Consider the following 19491-nt stretch of genomic DNA (forward strand, 5'->3'; position numbering starts at 1 on the left):
ATCCATGGAGGAGTGAGCCTGAGTTGAGGCAATGAGTTACATTTATCTGAGTTTAATTTATTGGACTCTGTTTACTCCAGAAGAGGTGGGACTAAATGTGATCTGGCTGAAGGGCTAATTCACGAGAAGAGGCAAACCATCACAGGGCTGGAGGAGCTACCGACACGGGGTGCTAGAGGTGGAGAACCTGATACCTTCTGCCCAGCCCCGAGAGGGCAAGTCAGTGGTGAGTCCATTCTAACATTGATCTAATATAGTGTTTAGATGCATATCACTGGCCAGGTCAAGCAAAAGAGACTACTTGCAATAATCTGGAGGAAGGCTCCAGATAAATGCTCCGAGTGGCTTACCAGGCACAGAAGGATTTACCAAAAAATGAATTAATCTGAAATGCTTTGGTAAAATCTTTCCATTAGCCAGGCTGAGGGAGGGGGATGTCTGCACTGAACCTCATTCCCAACATGTCTACCTCAAAGGCCAACATTTACAAACTTGGGGGTTCAAAGTCAGGCTCCTAAATAAGCGATATGGGGGCTTGGCACAAGTGAAAAATCAAGCCTGGTGTAACAGATCTCCAACCTCATCTGGGGGTCTTTTGCTGAAAATGTAATAAATAAAATAATAAGTGAAATCTTCTCACCTGCTGCCCTCCATGGTGTAAAAGAGTGCTGCTAAAACGATGGGGTACATAGAACCATTCATGGTAGCAATCAGTTAATGGCTGTCTTTCCACAAATGTTGCTTTGGCTCTGGAAAACCTGGAAGAAGGTGTTAAAGATACTTTACAAAGGCTGGGCTTTCTCTGGGAGACACCAGTTACTCTGTGGCCTGTTCCATCCATTGCCACATCCTCCGTTCCTTTTGGGGATGACTTCACTTCCTCTGCTTCTAAAAGCTGACGCACACTGCTAACTAGCTCAGGGCAGTCGGTCTCTAGTTCTGTGTAGTTCCACCTACCATAGACCTTGGCCTTCACATTCAGTGAGGCTTCAGAACCTGATTTTCCCACATCCAAGGCCATTCATGCAGAACTTCTTCCCTTCACAGACCATGTACTCGTAGTCTTGAGCTCTCTGAAAGAAACAACAAAGTGACCCTCTTTCCCCATTTCCACACAACTAAAACAACATGGATTTGCATTACCCTGCGTCTAAGTAAGGAAAAACACTTTAGCCTGTCCTGAGCAAAAATCATAAAAGATCACATCATCTTTGTGCATCTTTAATCACACAAAACAGCAAGTTTGCTTTCATTCTTTTCCAGCACTTTTCTGACTTCACATTACAAGTTATTATGCTAAAATCAGTTTCGCTCTTTGGAGAGTCACTTTTACTCTAGTGGTACATTCGGAACAAATGTAGGTTTTGTACCCTGCTCTGACAGGTCTATGGTTGCTAACTAAGGACCATGATCCTGAGAGCACTTTTGCACATGAATAAAATTACTGTGTCCAAATGAACAGCCATTCTTTTCAATAGCAGTTGTGTATCTAGAGTTGCTAGAGAATCAAGCCCTAAAGAACTTCTGGGACAGGCAATTTCTTTACTGGGATACATGGGGATTTGTCTACAGGTCAACTTCTCTGAAACTGAGACATTAAAGAAAAGGAAATAAAGCAATCATCTCAGGGCCTGATTGTGTAATGTCTATCTTGATGAGTGATTGATTACTCATGACTAATTGCTCATTGATAGGAGGGTCAGGAAGTGGGTGTGCCAGTCATCACAACTTTGCTGGTATAGAAACAAAGAGCAGTTGCAGCGACAGGGTGGCATAGGTTACTTCCACGCTGGAGCAAGGAGCAAATTGCGATTGAAGACTGATCTAACTTAACATTTTAGGTCAACCTAGGTACACTGCTCATGAACGCTGAAAATCCACCATCCCTGAACAATTCAGTTAAGCCAACCCAACCTCCAGTGCAAATGCCACTAGATTGATGGAAGAGTTCTTCAGTTGACCCAGTTACCACCTTTGAGAAGTCTATTAATTACAGTGATGGAAAAAACCCTTTTGTCGTTCCGGGAAGCATCTACACTATAGTGCTATAGCGGCACAACTGCAGCGCCGTACCTCTGCCATTGCAGTGCCTGTAGCATAGACATAGCCAGAGTTGCAATTCACTCCCTGATTTGCTCCTGGGGCATTGCAGGTACATGCTGCCTGTTACTCAGGGCTTGTGGAAACTCCATGATCAAGCCCTAAGGGAATAAGTTCCCGCAGTCCCTTAATTAGATTCCACTCACTCTGGAGGAGATGCTCCTCCTTTACACCAGTATGACACAGCTCAGAATCTGCCCTGCTCTACCCAAATTGCCTTTTATACATCTATAGGGTCTTGCCACAAAATCCTATGCACGCACACACACACACACACACACACACACACACCATTAAATTCAATCAATCATTCTTAGAAAGTAAAGATTGTACCAATACAACCTGACAGTACAATTCACAATGCCAGTTATTTTTACACTATCCCACTCAAGGGTTCAGACCCAAAAGCAGCTCCATGATTTGGGTAAGTTTCAGAAAGTTATAGAAAATTTCATTTTCTGATATCCCAAGAAGTCTTGTAAACAAATTACAGATCCCTATTAGCAAGAATGTTCATATAGAGCTTTAAACCTAACTTCTGATCTTTCAGAAAAACACTGTTCAATGACTACAAGGAACTTTTTTACCTATGCACTTTGAACCATAGTCAGTACAGGTGCATCCCAACTGTGCAAACACAAATCCAGTAACGACCAGTGTGGTAAAATAACGTCAGCCCTTACTGTTGTTCAGTTTCTTTTAATATGTCGAAGAACACACCTGACAAACATTTTAGCTCAAGATCCTGTGTACTTTAAAATCTAATAAAAAGATCATGTTATCTACCTTGTCCACAAGTATGTTACTAAATAGATCCTTGGGCATCCATGGCAGCAATTCTCTATAATCCCCCAGGTAGAAAGTCATGACAAAGGCTTGTGGATGACAAGGCTAATTTAAATTAACAAAAATAAAAGGAGTACTTGTGGCACCTTAGAGACTAACAAATTTATTAGAGCATAAGCTTTCGTGAGCTACAGCTCACTTCATCGGATGCATTTGGTGGAAAAAACAGAGCTCTGTTTTTTCCACCAAATGCATCCGATGAAGTGAGCTGTAGCTCACGAAAGCTTATGCTCTAATAAATTTGTTAGTCTCTAAGGTGCCACAAGTACTCTTTATTTTTGCAAATACAGACTAACACGGCTGCTACTCTGAAACCTTAAATTAACAAGTATGTGGAAAGCTTTAAACAGCTACTAATTAGTTTAGCTGGATCTGAGGTGATCCAGGAAGACCACCACTGTGAGGAACAAACACCCGTAGAATTTTTCAAACCAACTGAAGGATTTTGTTTTTTTAAAAGAACACATGGAAATTTTAATATACATGAGCTCAGACAATCAACAATGCTGTGCTCAGGTTATTGCACTTGGCTTCTGAGAGAAGCCCATTATAATTAGAACGGGTCAAGTAATATTAATCAAATACAAAATCTGGCTAATCTTGGCTTCACCAAGCATTCACAAACCAATGCTGTTATTTGCTAATTTATTAGGTAGCCAAAAATATTTATAGAATATTACAAATGGCATATTTTTGGAGTTTTTGAAATACCGAATGTTGGTATTTGAGCTACCAAGTTGATGTTGCCAATATTCTGGTGAATAGAGCACACCTTACTGTGACAAATACATGTACTCACCAGTCTCAAAGCTTCATGAATACAAAAACACTTCAGCTAGGTCAAACTGATCTGATGCCCCAGTATTACCTGAATATTAGTGGAATAGGCTTTTTTGCTAATCAATAAGCTCGAGCTAAAATAGTAATACACGAAAGGAGGCCATCCAGGGCAAATCAGTCGCAAATTCAAAAGGTGGGACACAATTAACAGCCTTTTAAAATTTGTTAATTAACAAACATCCTAACTCAGTTTCAGAGTAGCAGCTGTGTTAGTCTGTATTCGCAAAAAGAAAAGGAGTACTTGTGGCACCTTAGAGACTAACGAATTTATTTGATCATAAGCTTTCGTGAGCTACAGCTCACTTCATCAGATGCATCCGATGAAGTGAGCTGTAGCTCACGAAAGCTTATGCTCAAATAAATTTGTTAGTCTCTAAGGTGCCACAAGTACTCCTTTTCTTTTATCCTAACTCAATGGTTCTCAAACTGTGGGTTGGGACCCTGTTTTAATGGAATCGCCAGGGCTGGCATTAGACTTGCTGGGGTCCAGGGCTCAAGCCGAAGTCAGAGCACCGCCGCCCAGGGCTGAAGCCGAAACCCGAGGGCTTCGGCCCTGGGCGGCAGGGCTCAGGTTACAGTCCCCCAGTCCAGGGCTGAAGCCCTCAAGCTTTGGCTTTGGGCCTCCCCGACCTGGGCGGTGGGACTCAGACTTAGGATTTGGCCCCCCTGCCCAGGGCAGCAGAGCTCAGGCTTCGGTCCCCCTGCCCGGGGTTGTGTAGTAATATTTGTCGTCAGAAGGAGTCAGGAGGCAATGAAGTTTTAGAAACCCTGTCCTAGCTGGTTTTGCCTGCAGCAACCACAATCGTGACTCGTCCCTGTGAGACAAATCGGGCATGACAGAATCAACATTCAGCCATGGAACATTCGTCAGATGAGAGAAATTCTTTGCAACATTTCATAAATTTACCAGGTTTCAGAGTAGCAGCCGTGTTAGTCTGTATTCGCAAAAAGAAAAGGAGTACTTGTGGCACTCTAAGATGCCACAAGTACTCCTTTTCTTTTTTTATAAATTTACCAAACATCCTTAAAGAAGCAAACTGGTGTCAGACCACTTTGCTCTGCAAGTTCCTTTTAGCTACATAAGGAGTTGCAAGGATGGAGGGACACATTTCTGCTGATATCACAGACTGTGGGGAAACCTGATTCCCCATTCTGCAAGAGGTTTTTGAGAGTTTTAAATTTGTTCCTCTCCTAAAATGGGATGAATGGTCAATCTTGAAATTTTTCTCAAAACTGATAATATTTTTTTTTAAAGTAAGATCTGGTAAATCAAAACATTTTAATTTTGACTTTTTAAAAAGTTTTTTAGTATAAACTAACAAATTTCAAACCCTCCCCCCCAAAAAAAAATTGGGGGAGATTTGTTCAAACTGACCCTTTCCCCAGGAACAATTTTTCATTCGAAAACTCCTTACCAGCTGTGGTCACCTCTCCTGTGCCGGACATCCCAGTTTTAACTATTTGTCTTCTAACTATGCTCCTCCAGCTCAGCCTCTGTATACTTTAAAAAAAAAAAAAAAAAAAAAAAAAAAGTCAGATTGTGGGTCTGCCCCTGTTCTAATGGCAAGTGTGTAGTGGAGGGCAAAAGTGCAGAGTTCTTCCCCAAACATACACTCCACAGTGCTGCACAGGCACTCTAAGGCAATACAAGACATTCTAAGGCAGGGGTTCTCAAACTTGGGGTTGGGACCCCTCAAGGGGTTGCGAGCTGTCAGCCTCCACCCCAAATCCCACTTTGCCGCCAGCATTTGTAATGGTGTTAAATAAATTTAAATTTATAAGGGAGGTCGCACTCAGAGGCTTCCTGTGTGAAAGGGGTCACCAGTACAAAAGTTTGAGAACCACTGTTCTAAGGCCTTGGCCATACTATTGTTGCAGTGATGTCACAGCAGCAATTCTCAGCCTTTTCCAGACAAAGATCCCATGTTAGTGGATACATGTGAGTGAGATCTGGCTGTTCATGGGCAAAGCAATCCTACATTCCACATATTCTCTTCACCCTACTCAATTGTGATGTTTTTGCTTAACGGCAGACCTGATTTATTTATTTTTCCCTTTAATTCATAATCTTAACTCTGACCAAAATAAATACTATTATTGAATCAGGAGGATTACCCCATACAAGAGAAGAGATAGGCTTTCCTGCCACTCTTCTTCCCAGCTACTGACTATCAAAAGAAAAGAGGTGAAGCCACATGCAGAATGAAGAGGTGAAGCCTTAGAGCTGCTCTAACTCAGTGCAAGGAGGAGCAGTCCTGCATGCAGATGCAGCAGGATTGGGGTGTCAAATATGGGCTTTAAGCCATCTCTGCGCACACACCTCTCCCTGAATTGTGCAGTTCATCCATAGCAGAATAGATAGTCTTACATGACAGAGATAATTCATCCTCAAATGCAAGTTTATCTACATATTTTTACCATAAACGTATTAGACACTTTTCCTAATAAATTACATCTACCGAACTATTCACTGGAAACAGCAGTTGGAACTACTTTAGGAAAAAAAGATCCACTGTCAATTAAACATAGCAACTATGAAAACCCATTTATCTGTAAAAATATTTAGACACCAAAATTGAATAAGCACAAATAATACAAAAACCACCCCAAAAATCTATGGGTCAGAGTCCAGATTGTTGTGTTGTAAGAAAATCTGTCTTCCCCCCTCCCCCCACTTGATAAGAAGAATGTATTTGTTTAGCTTGTAGGCAACTTAAGATTTATGTTCTCTTCATCTATTCACTTTCTTGCTTTTAATTGCAGAGGTTTTATAAATGATGCGCTAGGTAGCTGAACTTTAGTCACAAAGGATATGTCTATGTTGCAAAAAGACCCCAAACAAAACTCATGACAGCAAGTCTCGAAGCTCAAGTCAGCTTACTTGGACTTGTGCTGTGGGGCTAAAAATAGCAGTGTAGATGTTCCCACTAAGGCTCTGAGATCCACACCCATTGCCAGGTTTCACAGCCTGAGCGGGAATGTCTACACTGCTATTTTTAGTCCTCTAGTGTAAGCCTGAGTCAGTTGACCCCATGCTCTGAGGTGGCTGTTGGGTCTGATGTTTGTTTGTTTTGCAGTGTAGACGTACTCTCAGTGACCTTACCAGACTTCTTTAATAGTGTTTTGGATTTTGAATTAACTATAATATTGAACATTTACACAACTGAACATTAGTAAGCTAAATACCAATAGTTTAAACCTTAGCTGTAGGTGATTCAACACAATCTTCAAAGAGATGCCCTTGTCTGGATGGAATGCCTGAGAAATGACTTTGCCTCTATGCCACCTCTAGCTAGAGTCCTTCAGTTCCAACGGGAACCATCTATTGTGCAAAACCAGCCCATGGTCATAAACCTTCAAAAGATATTCCAGGCAAATCTAAGGGTACCACATATTAAATTCCAATACTGATTCTAGAGCTTACAGGTCAGCAATTCGCCTGTTACATTACACAGTCCCCTGCTCATATATTTTGTTCACTCCTTCAGCGATAAAATCCTTCAGGATTTAACTATGGAACCCAAAATATATCAAAGATACTAAACAGGCATCTACTAGACAGTTCCATTCTCTCCTTGTTGTTTTCACCCTTCCAGTACTATAGCCCCCTCCCTTGATTGTCACTAATGCAAAGGTGTATACAGGTCAGATTCAGACCTGGTGTAAACAATGCAACTCCACTAGTTGCACCTGCTAATACCTGTCTAGCTCCTTAATAATTTTTATCATGCTTTCTTGAATTCCTTCTGATTTGTCAGCATCTTTCTGATACTAAGTTGTCCTCACACTGAATGTGCATTATTCTAGGTGTGTGTTATCTCCCTGGTCCATAACATGATCCCTCTGCGTATGCAGCCCCCTGTCAAAGCTAAAAGGAAAAGGGGACTGTTAATAGCATAAGAAGTAAAGGGAAGGTATCCATTTAGCTGTAATCTATGCAAGGAACAGCTTGAATCTCCAATGTTTGAAATTTAAGTCAGTTCCTTCCTTGTGTCTTAACACATCTGAAATACATGCGCGCGCGCACACACACACACACACACACACACAGAGTGTTCTTGCATTTCTTTAACCACAGGCTTTGAACTCTTCAATTTAAAACATTATCACCACTAACTTCAATATAAGCTTTTTTTTGTGTGTGTGTGGGGGGGGAGGGAGGCTGTCACTGTGCAAATCCTAAGAGATAATGATCCCCTCCACAGCTCCCACTGAACTCAACAGGCCTGATCCAGGTCCCATCAGGATGAAGAAAAATCAAAGATTTTAAAACAAATTTAAAATCAGAATCTTTACATTCACTTTTCTTTGTAAAAATAAACCTGTTTATAATTAACTTTAAAATTATGATGACCCCTATAAAGGCCCAAACTGACTGTAATATTTTTAAAAACAATAAATAAAAATTTGGTGCATCAGTGAGTCCTCCCCACATTGGCAAGTTAAGGGGTGCTGCTTTTTAATTAATTATATACTCTATTGCGGGGAAAACATCTTTAAACTTCTGAGGTCGCCTCATACTTATAAACATGTCACAATCAAATATTGCACTGGGTAAATATCTATATTATTTTCAGTCTTTACAATGGCGTGAAAACTGGTATTTGCACTTCTAATGTAAGTACTTCTCAGTTTCTGCTGTTCAGAGAAGATTTGGTCTTAATGTACATAGTTAAACTGAAACTAGCAGGTGAAGAGAGAAATTAAGAGAATATTCTTTGGACCACTTCATTCAAAACTGAGAAAACAATTGGAAGCTGAAAAAACAAGAAAGCTGATGAGATCAGTTTCTGAAAATGTGAAAGGTCACGGGGCCTGATTTTCAAAGGTATTTAGGCACCTAAAGACGTAGGTGCCCAGTGAGACTTTCAGAAGTCTAAAAACCACTTTCGGAAGTCTAAATACCACAGTCAGTTCACTAACTATATTTAATACTTCCTTTGTTTAATAAATCAGTTAGTTTTAAATTAAAAAAGTTTATCAAACATGTTCTTTTGTATCCAACACATTTTAAGCTCATTTTAGTTAACGGGTAAACAATTTTCAAATGCTGTTTTGACGTATTTTTAATTGAATTCCAATTTCCATCCAAATGAAACTTGACAGAAATCACAAGTAAAAATAATCTAGTAAAGTAGAAAATGGTGAGTGATGCATTTCTTAACACAAAAAACAGAAAATGAAGAATCTGATTAAATCTATGTTTAGCTGTATAATTGTGTAAATAAGTGTGTATAAATACAGTGTATTCTCCTGGTAACAAAAAGTTACCACCAAATATAGTCTTGATATTTTGACAATCAGCATGTTTTAATGCTTATACCAGCCAGAGAGAAAGTTTCTTTAGGGAAATAACTCAAGTACAAATACAACACGAGATTAAAATCAATGATTTAAACCAAGGTTTCCCGATTGCTGATTTAACTCATGATTAAAATCAACAATTTAAGTCATTTTGATTTAAACCTCCCATTAGCCTTGTTTACATACAATTTTTGTTCTCCAAAATTTCCCACTACAGCAGGAACACTAGTATCAACTGGCACATCAGCTACTGTTGTCTAGACCTTCTATTCAGGGCTGGCTCCAGGCACCAGCTTTCCAAGCAGGTGCTTGGGGCGGCAATGAGAATGGGCCAGCAGTACGTGTCCCGCGGCGGCAATTCGGCGGCAGCTCTGCTGCTCTTCTGGGGGCAGAGGCAATTCGGCAGCGACTGCTTGGGGTGGCAAAATTGGTAGAGCCGCCCCTGCTTCTATTAGCACTGGACAATTCCATAAAAAGTCAGTGGGCTCAGGGTCTTGTCTACACTAGTGTTCTTAACGTTGCGTGTGGCACCTGAGTTTTGTAGGGGAGATCTACTCACCCTAGTCCCAGACGGAGCTCTTAATTGCAACAGCTTGATTGTGACATGTGATGAGTTCGGAAGCTGGGAGCAGCACAGCCTTTGCAGCAGGGAGTTTGTTTATAAACTGCAGCAGGGTGATTAAATAACAAAAGGCCTATCATTAAAGTAAATTAAGGATTGTTAGATGATCCTGAAAGCACTGCCAGGAACTTCAGTTAAAAGATAGGTTTCAGAGTAGCAGTCCTGTTAGTCTGTATCCTCAAAAAGAAAAGCAGTACTTGTGGCATCTTAGAGACTAACACATTTATTTGAGCATAAGCTTTCGTGAGCTACAGCTCACTTCATCGGATGCATCCGATGAAGTGAGCTGTAGCTCACGAAAGCTTATGCTCAAATAAATGTGTTAGTCTCCAAGGTGCCACAAGTACTGCTTTTCTTTTTGTGGTTAAAAAGATAGGAAATGAAGGGTAGGAATAAGAGGTGAGAATGGGAAGAAGTAAATAGTGATGATCATCCGGGGTCTGTACTGGGACCAGTCCTATTCAACATATTCATAAATGATCTGGAAAAAAGGGGTACGCAGTGAGATGGTAAAATTTGCAGATGATACAAAATTACTCAAGATAGTTAAGTCCAAAACAGACTGCGAGGAGTTACAAAATGATCTCACAAAACTGGGTGACTGGGCAACACAACGGCTGAAGAAATTCAGTGTTGATAAATGCAAAGTAATGCACTTGGCAAAAATATAATCCCAACTATACATACAAAATGATGGGGTCTAAATTAGCTGAACCCGAAGAGATCTTGAAGTCATTTGTGGATAGTTCTCTGAAAACATCTGCTCAATATGCAGTGGCAATTAAAAAAAGCTAACAGAATACTGGGAATCATTAGGAAAGGGACAGATAATAAGAGAAAAATATCTTATTGCCTCTATATAAATCCACGGTATGCCAACATATTGAATAGTGCATGCAGATTTGGTCACCCTATCTCCAAAAAGATATATCCGATTTGGAAAAGGTACAAAGAAGGGCAACAGAAATGTATGAGGAGACATTAAAAAGATTGGGACTTTTAAGCTTGGAAAAGAGATGACTAAGGGGGAGATATGACAGAGGTCTATAAAATCATGACTACTGTGGAGAAAGTGAATAAGGAGGTGTTATTTACTCCTTCCCATAACATAATAACTAGGGGTCACCAAATGAAATAGGCATCGGATTTAAAACAAAACAAAAGTATTTCTTCCCAGTCAACATGTCGAACTCTGCCAGATGATGTTGTGAAGGCCGAAACTATAACATGATTCCAATAAGAACTAGATAAGTTCATGGAGGATAGGTCCAGCAATGGCTAATAGCCAGGGATCTAACATCATGTTCTGCATGTCCCTCACCTCTGTTTGCCAGAAGCTGGGAGTGGGCAACAGGGCAACTTGAAGACTATCTGTTCCGTTCATTCCCCCTGGGGCACCTGGCACTGGCCACTGTCGGAAGACAGGATACTAGGTTAGACAGACCATTGGTCCTACCCAGTATGGCCATTCTGATGTTCTTATATAGAACCCAGATGTATCTGCTCCCCGCTGTAACCCACTAGACCCTGCTCTCTTCCCAGAGCTGGGATAGAACCCAGGAGTCCTGACAGTCTCTCTCTCTCTCTCTCCCCCCCACAGAGTTAGTAATAAAGTAAGAATATATATTAACATTTTAAACCTAACCAGTGTCCCTTAAGTGACTTGCCACAAGATGTCAGAACATGTTGTTATGAGAGCTGAGTGGGTCCAATATTGATTTAATTTTCTTTCTTTTATAAAGGAATTAGATACAGGGCTCCTGTCAGTTAACTGCTAAGTTATCTGCCAAAAAGCTAGAGTTTTCAAGTGCCTAAGTATCCCAGGCATCACAAAGTTGTCCCCCGCTGCCAAAAATTGAAATGTGCCCCTGGCGTTGCTCCCAATGATAGAGCTGAAGTGGAGGTAGCAATTCGTGGCATATTTTTAGGAAAAGGCTAGCAGAAACAATGGAAATCTGCCCACCACAAGGGAGTAGGGGCAGGCCCAATAGAAGTTGTGGGACATCAGTATCTCTCCCCCCAAACACTCAAAATCTGCCACTGAATGGTGTTAAAAAACCCTATTTGACAAGCAGTTTCTTTTTGGCTTATGTCTAGATAGAATAGAGAAAAACAGCTTTATCTAAACAAACTGTGTCCTAGCTCCAGCTAAGTGCAATTGGCTCACTGTAGACTTCAAACACCGTTACTAGGCACTGGCACTTCCTGACACTCCATACAGACTCTAAACAGCGTTAAAATTAACATTAAAAATGAGACCGCGAGTGCCACCAGGCAAGGATTTAACTTCTTGGTCCCTGAGCTGAATCCACTGTAGAGCACTATTTATAGCAACAAGGCTGCATTAATAATAATAACCAGCCAAAATGAGAAACCAAGGCACATTTGCACTTAATATTCTCTAAGTACCTAGCATGCTGTGGGTGATAGATGAGGTCAAGAATAATAGCACAGGCAGCATTAGTAACAGCCATTTAATAAGACCACAGAAAGATGACGATTCCCCCCTCCCCTCCCCCAAGTCAATCCCAAAATGCTTTTGCCATGGAGGAGAACGGATCGCTGCTCAGCCAGCAAAGGCAACAGTTCCGGTGCTTTACGTTGATCACAAAAAAAAAAAAAAAAAAAAGCAGCGCCAAGGCTGGATACAATTTTTGCAAGCTCCTAGGGCTTGCCACAGAAGCCACCGATTTCTGGTTTTCCCCCCCGAGCACCAGTCCTAGCCTCAGCAGAGCCTGAAGCTCAACCCCGACACGCACAGGCTGGCACTAATTCTACGCTCCCTTGCAGCAGGCCAGTTTCAGGCTGGTGGGACTCCATGGGAGTCGCTCCGGATTGACGCCTGTTGGAAAGCAGAGCAGGATCCAGCCCACGCCCAGGGCTCTCTCGGAGCGCTCCCCTTACCCCAGAGACTGGCTCCTACCTGCCAGGCGGAGGGGACAGCAGCGGCCCTGGGCTCCCCCGCGAGCGCCGCCGCGGCTACGCTTCCCCCGCCCCAACGCAGACACCTCCCTTCGCCGCTGCCAATCCGACCCCCGCCCGCCCAGACGGCCGCGCTCCGGCGCCTGGGCCCGGCCAATGGGAGCCTCCCGCGCCGCCCCTTGGAATGCGAGCCCGGCGCGGCGCGAGGCGGGGCCCCTGCCGAGGGACGGAGCGATCGCCCGCCTGTGGATCCGTCGCATCGGGGCGCATGGGAGACGCACGTTTGCAGGCCGCAAACGAGCAGTTACTTGTACGCATAAATGCCTTCCTGCATGACCTTTTTTAAATTGATTTGCTTGTGGACATGCGTGGGACGGAAGGTGACCACACAGCTGTGAGTTTGCATCCGATGAAGTGAGCTGGAGCTCACGAAAGCTTATGCTCAAATAAATTTGTTAGTCTCTAAGGTGCCACAAGTCCTCCTTTTCTTTCTGTGAATTTAGGTAAGTCCAGGCTTGACAAATCTCACTGATCTGTCTTCTTTGGGAGCTCACAGAATTATGCTTAGCTTAAATAGTATTTTTCTAAAGCCTCGTGGTTCAGTATTTCTGAAACAGATGATTCACGGTGAGTGTGCCTGGGAAGATGCAAAAAGAAAAGGAGGACTTGTGGCACCTTAGAGACTAACAAATTTATTAGAGCATAAGCTTTCGTGAGCTACAGCTCACTTCATCGGATGCATTTGGTGGGAAAAAAAAGTTGTTTTTTTTCGATGAAGTGAGCTGTAGCTCACGAAAGCTTATGCTCTAATAAATTTGTTAGTCTCTAAGGTGCCACAAGTCCTCCTTTTCTTTTTGCGAATACAGACTAACACGGCTGCTACTCTGAAACATGGGAAGATGGTAATTGTGAGACTAAATCTGGTATACGGCTAATGGTACTGAGTGACAGATTAGAAGAATATGGGTGCCGTTAAATATGGATAACTAGCCGTGTGTTAATATCTGATGAAGAAATAAGATTTTCTTCCCAGGAAATTAAAATTCTAGCAGCTGTATTTTTGGCATGGATTTTTATGTCTTGGCCAGTGGCCGTACATTTCTCTGAGGATTGAAACCTAGCCTGCCAGGTCATTTAGCGGAGGAGTGAATTTTTTTTAGACCTCTCAGTTTGAGCAGCACATATTATGTGAGATAGTCAACTGCCATGTTCAAAAATTAAAAAGCTTGTTTTCCTGTAATAGACCTTCGTGATTGGGTGATATTTGACCTCCTCTGTGACAGGACTGGGAGTTCATCCAGTCAGCAAGGTGACATATGGTAATTGCCTACAATTTGGCTACAGGGAGTCCCCGGTATTAATCTCCCTCTTATCCGTTGTTTCAAATATCCGTCGCTCATCACTAGGGGAACATGTTCCGATTTACGTTGGTCCTAATCTACATAGCCGTCGTTTGCACAGATCGGGACCGACATGAATTGGAACATGTTCCCCTATTGTACAATACTGTACTTGCATCTGCTGGCCATGTTCAAGGCTTATTACCTATGGAGGACATTCTCCATCCTGATTAAGGAGACAGCAGGTGAAGGAAAGCTCAGTGTAAAGGAGTTTTGGAAGTCGTACAACATCTTGAACGACATGGAAAACAACACGTTGTGGGAAGAGGTCACTTTGCACTGTATGAATGGCATTTGGCACCGTGCATGGCCAGATGCTGTCCAAAGCTTCATGAGATTTGATGCCGTTCCTGCTCTCGTGCAAGAAATTGTCAAGTTGGCGAAGGATGTTGGCTTCGAGGAGGATGTACAGGGGTTGTTGGAGTCTCACACTGAGCAACTGACAAATGAGGAACTGATTGAGCTGGACCAACAACGGGTATCCGAAGAAAGCAAGGAGGATGATGACATAGGGCAGGAAGCCAGGAGTCTGACAATAAAGAATCTCCCATTTTTTTGGATTGCTGGATGAGATGACGGAAATCATACAGGGTGGTGATCCTTTTCATGAAGGGTCTGCCAAAGTCTCCAGGGCTCTCAATGATGCAGTGGCTTGCTACAGAGAGATCTGTTGTTCAAAGATTCATGCAGGAGAGCAGACATCAATAAAATCCTTTTTAAAGACTTCTGCAACCAAAGATCCAGCCACAGAAAAGCCAGCCCAAGAAAACCTAGCCACCACCCCACCTAAGTTTAGCATAATTGACAGTGTTTTATACTGTATTACTGTACTGTATTTACTGTATTAAAATGTTCTATGTTTTGGAACAGTGTTAGGAGGGTTCTACATTATTTTATTCAATGTTCTATGTATAAAATGTGTACCATATGGCCTGTCATTGTAAAAAGGTACACTGTTTAGGTGAAAGGAGCATTGTCATAGGCGAGTGTGTTGAAATTGTGAACGCATCTCCCCCCACATCCTCCACCCCCATCCATTATTTCTTATGGGAAAAAATTCCCCGGTATATGTCGTTTCAGTATCCATTGCCCTTTTCAAGAATGCAGCCCCAATGTGTACATGAGACCCCCTGTATTTTATCTGACAAATTTTGTTGAACTAACCCCACCTCTGACATACCCCCAACCCCCAGCCCAGCCTCTATACAAAACTTTAGAAGCTAGAGGAGTGAACTAGCAAGGAAAAATAAACCTTGTTCGGTCTGCAGTCATCTTCTCAAGGCATTGTGTTTGTTACAAGAAAGTAGAATAAATTAAACAGAATAACTCTCCAGTCTGAGGCCTGGTCTACCCTAAAAGTTAGGTTGGCTCAGCTACATCACTCAGGAGTGTGCAAAATCCATACTGCAGTGAGTGATGTAGTTCAGCCAATCTAACCCCTGGTGTAAACAATGCGAGGTCTCTCGGGGAGGTGGATTACCTATGTTGACAGGGGAACCCCTCCCGTCGGTGTAGGTAGTGTCTACACTGAAGCGCTACGGCTGTGCCACTGGAACGTTTCAAGTGTAGACAAGCCTTGAGGATCATGCCAGCCCTATGACACATAGGTGTGGCACTGCCTACCTTTCCAAGCAGCCACTCTTACCATCCTTTCCCTGAGTAAGGCAAGAGACCCTTGAGAGTCCTTGGGCTCGTACTAAAAAGTTTGCAGAACCACAGCTCTCTAGTTAGGCTCAGGGTAGCCCTGTAACCGCATGGCTGCTGGTTTTCTGGTTTGAGGTATGTTTAACGAGTAACAATAACCAGAATTCAGTCAAACACAGCAGGGAGCAAATTATTGGACCAGACGTTTGACAGGCATATATCTTAAAGATGTGACAATCCCTCTTCCATTGTTAAGATGCAGACATTAAACTGTCGTTCTCTCCTTTGGATAGTCACGGGAACAGGTCCAGCGGATCAGCAATTACATAGCCGTGTATTCCCTGCAATAGTTTGTTCTAGCATTAAGGTATTTCCTTTCTGCTTTTTCATATTTATTTTTCCTAGTTGCCACATTCTTCCATCTGTCTTCAACCTCCTCCTTAACCCATCTGTAGGCTCAACCTGCCTAGTCTCTGATGAGATTCTTTTCTAGTCTCTTATCCCGCATCTAATACTGTGGTATCTGAGTGCCTTCCAGATTACAACACATACAAGATGAATTACACTGAAAATTTAAAGTTTCTTCTCCACTTTCTATCTCTCCCCGTCCATTGTGGAGAGTAAATTGCATAATAGCAAATATGTTCCAGTACTCCAAATGAAATAGAGGGGTTTGCCAACAGCTTTAGCTTCGTCTAGCAGCTCCTTTGGGGTGTTTTCTTAGCAGGAATATTGCTTTGTGGATAACATGGTGTGTTTATACATTTCTGGCACCATAGCATGTCTGTCTTCTTGGGAAATAACTATTCCCAAGAGCGAGAGTTGGTTAGTATGATTCCAATGTCCTGCAATGACATGTCTTTCTAATGTCTGACCCTCCATGCACTAAGAAAAGAAGTACTTGTGGCACCTTAGAGACTAACAAATTGTCTTTTCTTTTTGCAAATACAGACTAACACGGCTGCTACTCTGAAACCTCCATGCACTGTTACTCATGTAAGACTTTCTTTAGTTCATCCTTTTTGGTTGTCTCAGTTTCTGTTGTTTTGTGATTGCTTGCTGGAAGATACTGGCGTGCAATGTGTGTCCATTTCTTCATCAGTGTTATCAGTACCTGCTACATCTCTTCTGGTATAATATCAATGGGGATATTATATGCCAGATTCTCAGCAGGTATAAACTGGTGTTGTTTCATTGACCTCTGTAGTGTGAGCAGTTCTTCAGGACTGCTTCAAGTGGGTCAGCTGTAACACTGCAGCCAGACACAAGCCATATACATGGGAACAGTGGGGGCAAAAGACATATCTGGCTTCAAGACTAAACTTGATAAGTTTATGGAAGGGATGGTATGATGGGATAGCCTAATTTTTGGCAATTAATTGGTCTTTGACTATTAGTGGTAAATTTGCCCAATGCCCTGTGATGGGATGTTTGTTAGATGGGGTGGGATCTGAGTTACTACAGAGAATTCTTTCCTGGGTGTCTGGCTGGTGAGTCTTGCCCACATGCTCAGGGTTTAGCCGATCGCATATTTGGGGTCGGGAAGGAATTTTCATCCAGGGCAGATTGGCAGAGGCCCTGGGGGCTTTTCGCCTTCCTCTGCAGTATGGGGCACGGGGCACTTGCTGGAGGATTCTCTGCACCTTGAAGTCTTTAAACCACGATTTGAGGACTTCAGTAGCTCAGACATAGGTTAGAGGTTTATTAAAGGAGTGGGTGGGTGAGATTCTGTGGCCTGCGTTGTGCAGGAGGTCAGAGTAGACCAGGGATCTCAAACTCAAATGACCACGAGGGCTGCATGAGGAATAGTACATTGGCCCGAGGGCTGCATCACTGACACTCCCCCCCCACGCTGCTCCCAGCCCCATCCCCACTCCACCCCTTCCATGAGGCCCCGCCCATGCCCCGCCTCTTCCCACCCATTCCCCAAAGTCTCCACCCAACTCTGCCCCTTCCCTGCCCCATTCCAACCCCTTCCCCAAATCCCTGTCCCTGGCCTGCCTCTTCTCTGCCTCCTCCCCTGAGCGCGTGGCTCCCCGCTCCCACCTGGAAAATGCTAAGCACCGCCAAACAGCTGTTTGGTGGTGGGAAGCACTTGGAGGTAGGCAGAGGAATGGGGACGTGGTGCGCTGGGGGGGAGGGGCGGCGATGGGAAAGGGGAGCTTGGCGGCCGCAGGAAATAACTCGGGGAGCTTGGCAGGCCGCAGCAAATAAGTCCGGGCTGCGTGTTTGAGACCCCTGGACTAGACAATCAAAACTGTTGAAAGCTCTTTGTGGAATTGCAAGTCCTAGTTTTCTGAGGTGAGTTGTTGTGTTCCTTTGTCATGCGACCTCTAGTAGGATGTCATAAAGGACCGCTCTAACTCCATTAACTCTTTCATATCTCATCAGCCTAGTCGTGTGCTGAGAGGAACCCAATGGTAGGCAAAATAGGCTTGGCCAGATCTTCAGCTGGTGTATTGACTGTTGACTTCTGTGGACCTATGCCAATTTACACCAGCTAGGACCTGTCCCTCTTTATTTGCCAAAAGTGCTGCTGAAAATTTTAAATTGATTATGACTCTTCAGAGAGTTCAGCTGCCCAAAATCTTGCCCTAACACAGAGTTTCTCAACCTTCCCAGACTACTGTACCCCTTCCAGAAGTCTGATTTGTCTTGTGTACCCCAAGTTTCACCTCACTTAAAAACTACTTGCTTACAGAATCAGACATAAAAATACAAAAGTGTCACAGCACACTATTACCGAAAAATTGCTTACTTCCTCATTTTTACCAGAGAATTATAAAATAAATCAATTGGAATATAAATATTGTACTTACATTTGAGAGTCGAGTATACAGAGCAGTATAAGCAAGTCATTATCTCTGAAATTTTAGTTTGTACTGACTTTGCTTGTGCTTTTTTAGGTAGCCAGTTGTAAAACTAGGCAAATATCTAGATGAGTCGATGCACCCCCTGGAAGACCTCTGCGTACCCCCAGGAGTTCACGTACCCCTGGGTGGGAACCACTTGCCCTAACTTGTAGGATTCTGATACAGTGAGCATGGGTACACCTTCGAGCCCTGCCTGAATGTACGGTCTCCAAGGATTGGCACAGGGTAATTGTGACCGAATGTACTGTGTCCTCACTCTACATCCTGTTGTATTGTAAAGTACACCTTGTGAGATAGCATTTAAAAACTCATCGTTTGCTGATCAATAATATCATGACAAAAAGAACATATGTGAAGTTAAACAAACATAAGCTGAGATCATGACTAAAAGCATGTTTTCAAGTGAAGTCTGGGGAGTGAGTGGCCAAACAAGTTCCTTGCAGACAAAGGGCAAGCTGATGCCTCAGCCAGGTGTAAACAAGACTGCTGGATCATTCTTTGGCAGGAAAAGGAGCAGGGGAAAAACAATCTACATCTTAGCAAAGAAACAGCATGGAATTCCCTTCCTAGCTGGAAATGCTTCTCAAAGGGGGCACAGGACTATAAAAAGAAGGGGCACACACCCCAAGGCACCCCTCCTCCTCCCTGTCTCTCACCATTGATTCACTGCATGAGAAGAGACAAAGGAAGCAGCCATTAAACAGAAGAAGGGATCCAGGCCTAAGAAGTTGAGAGCATATGCTGAGAGAAACTTTGCTTTGAATCTAACATAGTTTAAGTTAGGCATTAGTTGCATTTTATATTTATTTTTCTTGTAACCATTTCTGACTTTTATTCCTCATTACCTGTACAGTAAAAGCTGTGTTATCCAGTGCTGTACCAACTGGAAAGCTCTGTAAACCGGCATTTCTAATCTAATAGAAAGTCTGGTTGGTGCGAG

General features: G+C 42.9%; 1 protein-coding gene across 6 annotated transcripts in view; it reads right to left on the reverse strand.

Annotated features, from left to right (window-relative positions):
- Nucleotides 1-12731, reverse strand: part of CEP68 (centrosomal protein 68) — a 31820-nt gene extending 19089 nt beyond the window's left edge. For 3 of the 6 annotated variants that reach the window (XM_038393649.2, XM_043512016.1, XM_038393643.2), the window contains exons 1-3: nucleotides 12636-12731; nucleotides 5202-5287; nucleotides 641-1073 (exon numbers count right to left, since the gene is read on the reverse strand). In XM_038393649.2, coding sequence (XP_038249577.1) covers nucleotides 641-1021 — 381 coding nt within the window. In that variant the 5' untranslated portion in view covers nucleotides 1022-1073; nucleotides 5202-5287; nucleotides 12636-12731. The remainder of the gene's footprint in view (nucleotides 1-640; nucleotides 1074-5201; nucleotides 5288-12635) is intronic. The other 3 variants (XM_038393652.2, XM_038393659.2, XM_038393646.2) reach the window with 2 other exon arrangements.
- Nucleotides 12732-19491: the final 6760 nt, after the last annotated feature.

The sequence above is a fragment of the Dermochelys coriacea genome, chromosome 3, assembly GCF_009764565.3.
Source record: "Dermochelys coriacea isolate rDerCor1 chromosome 3, rDerCor1.pri.v4, whole genome shotgun sequence".
NCBI classification, from domain to species: domain Eukaryota; kingdom Metazoa; phylum Chordata; order Testudines; family Dermochelyidae; genus Dermochelys; species Dermochelys coriacea.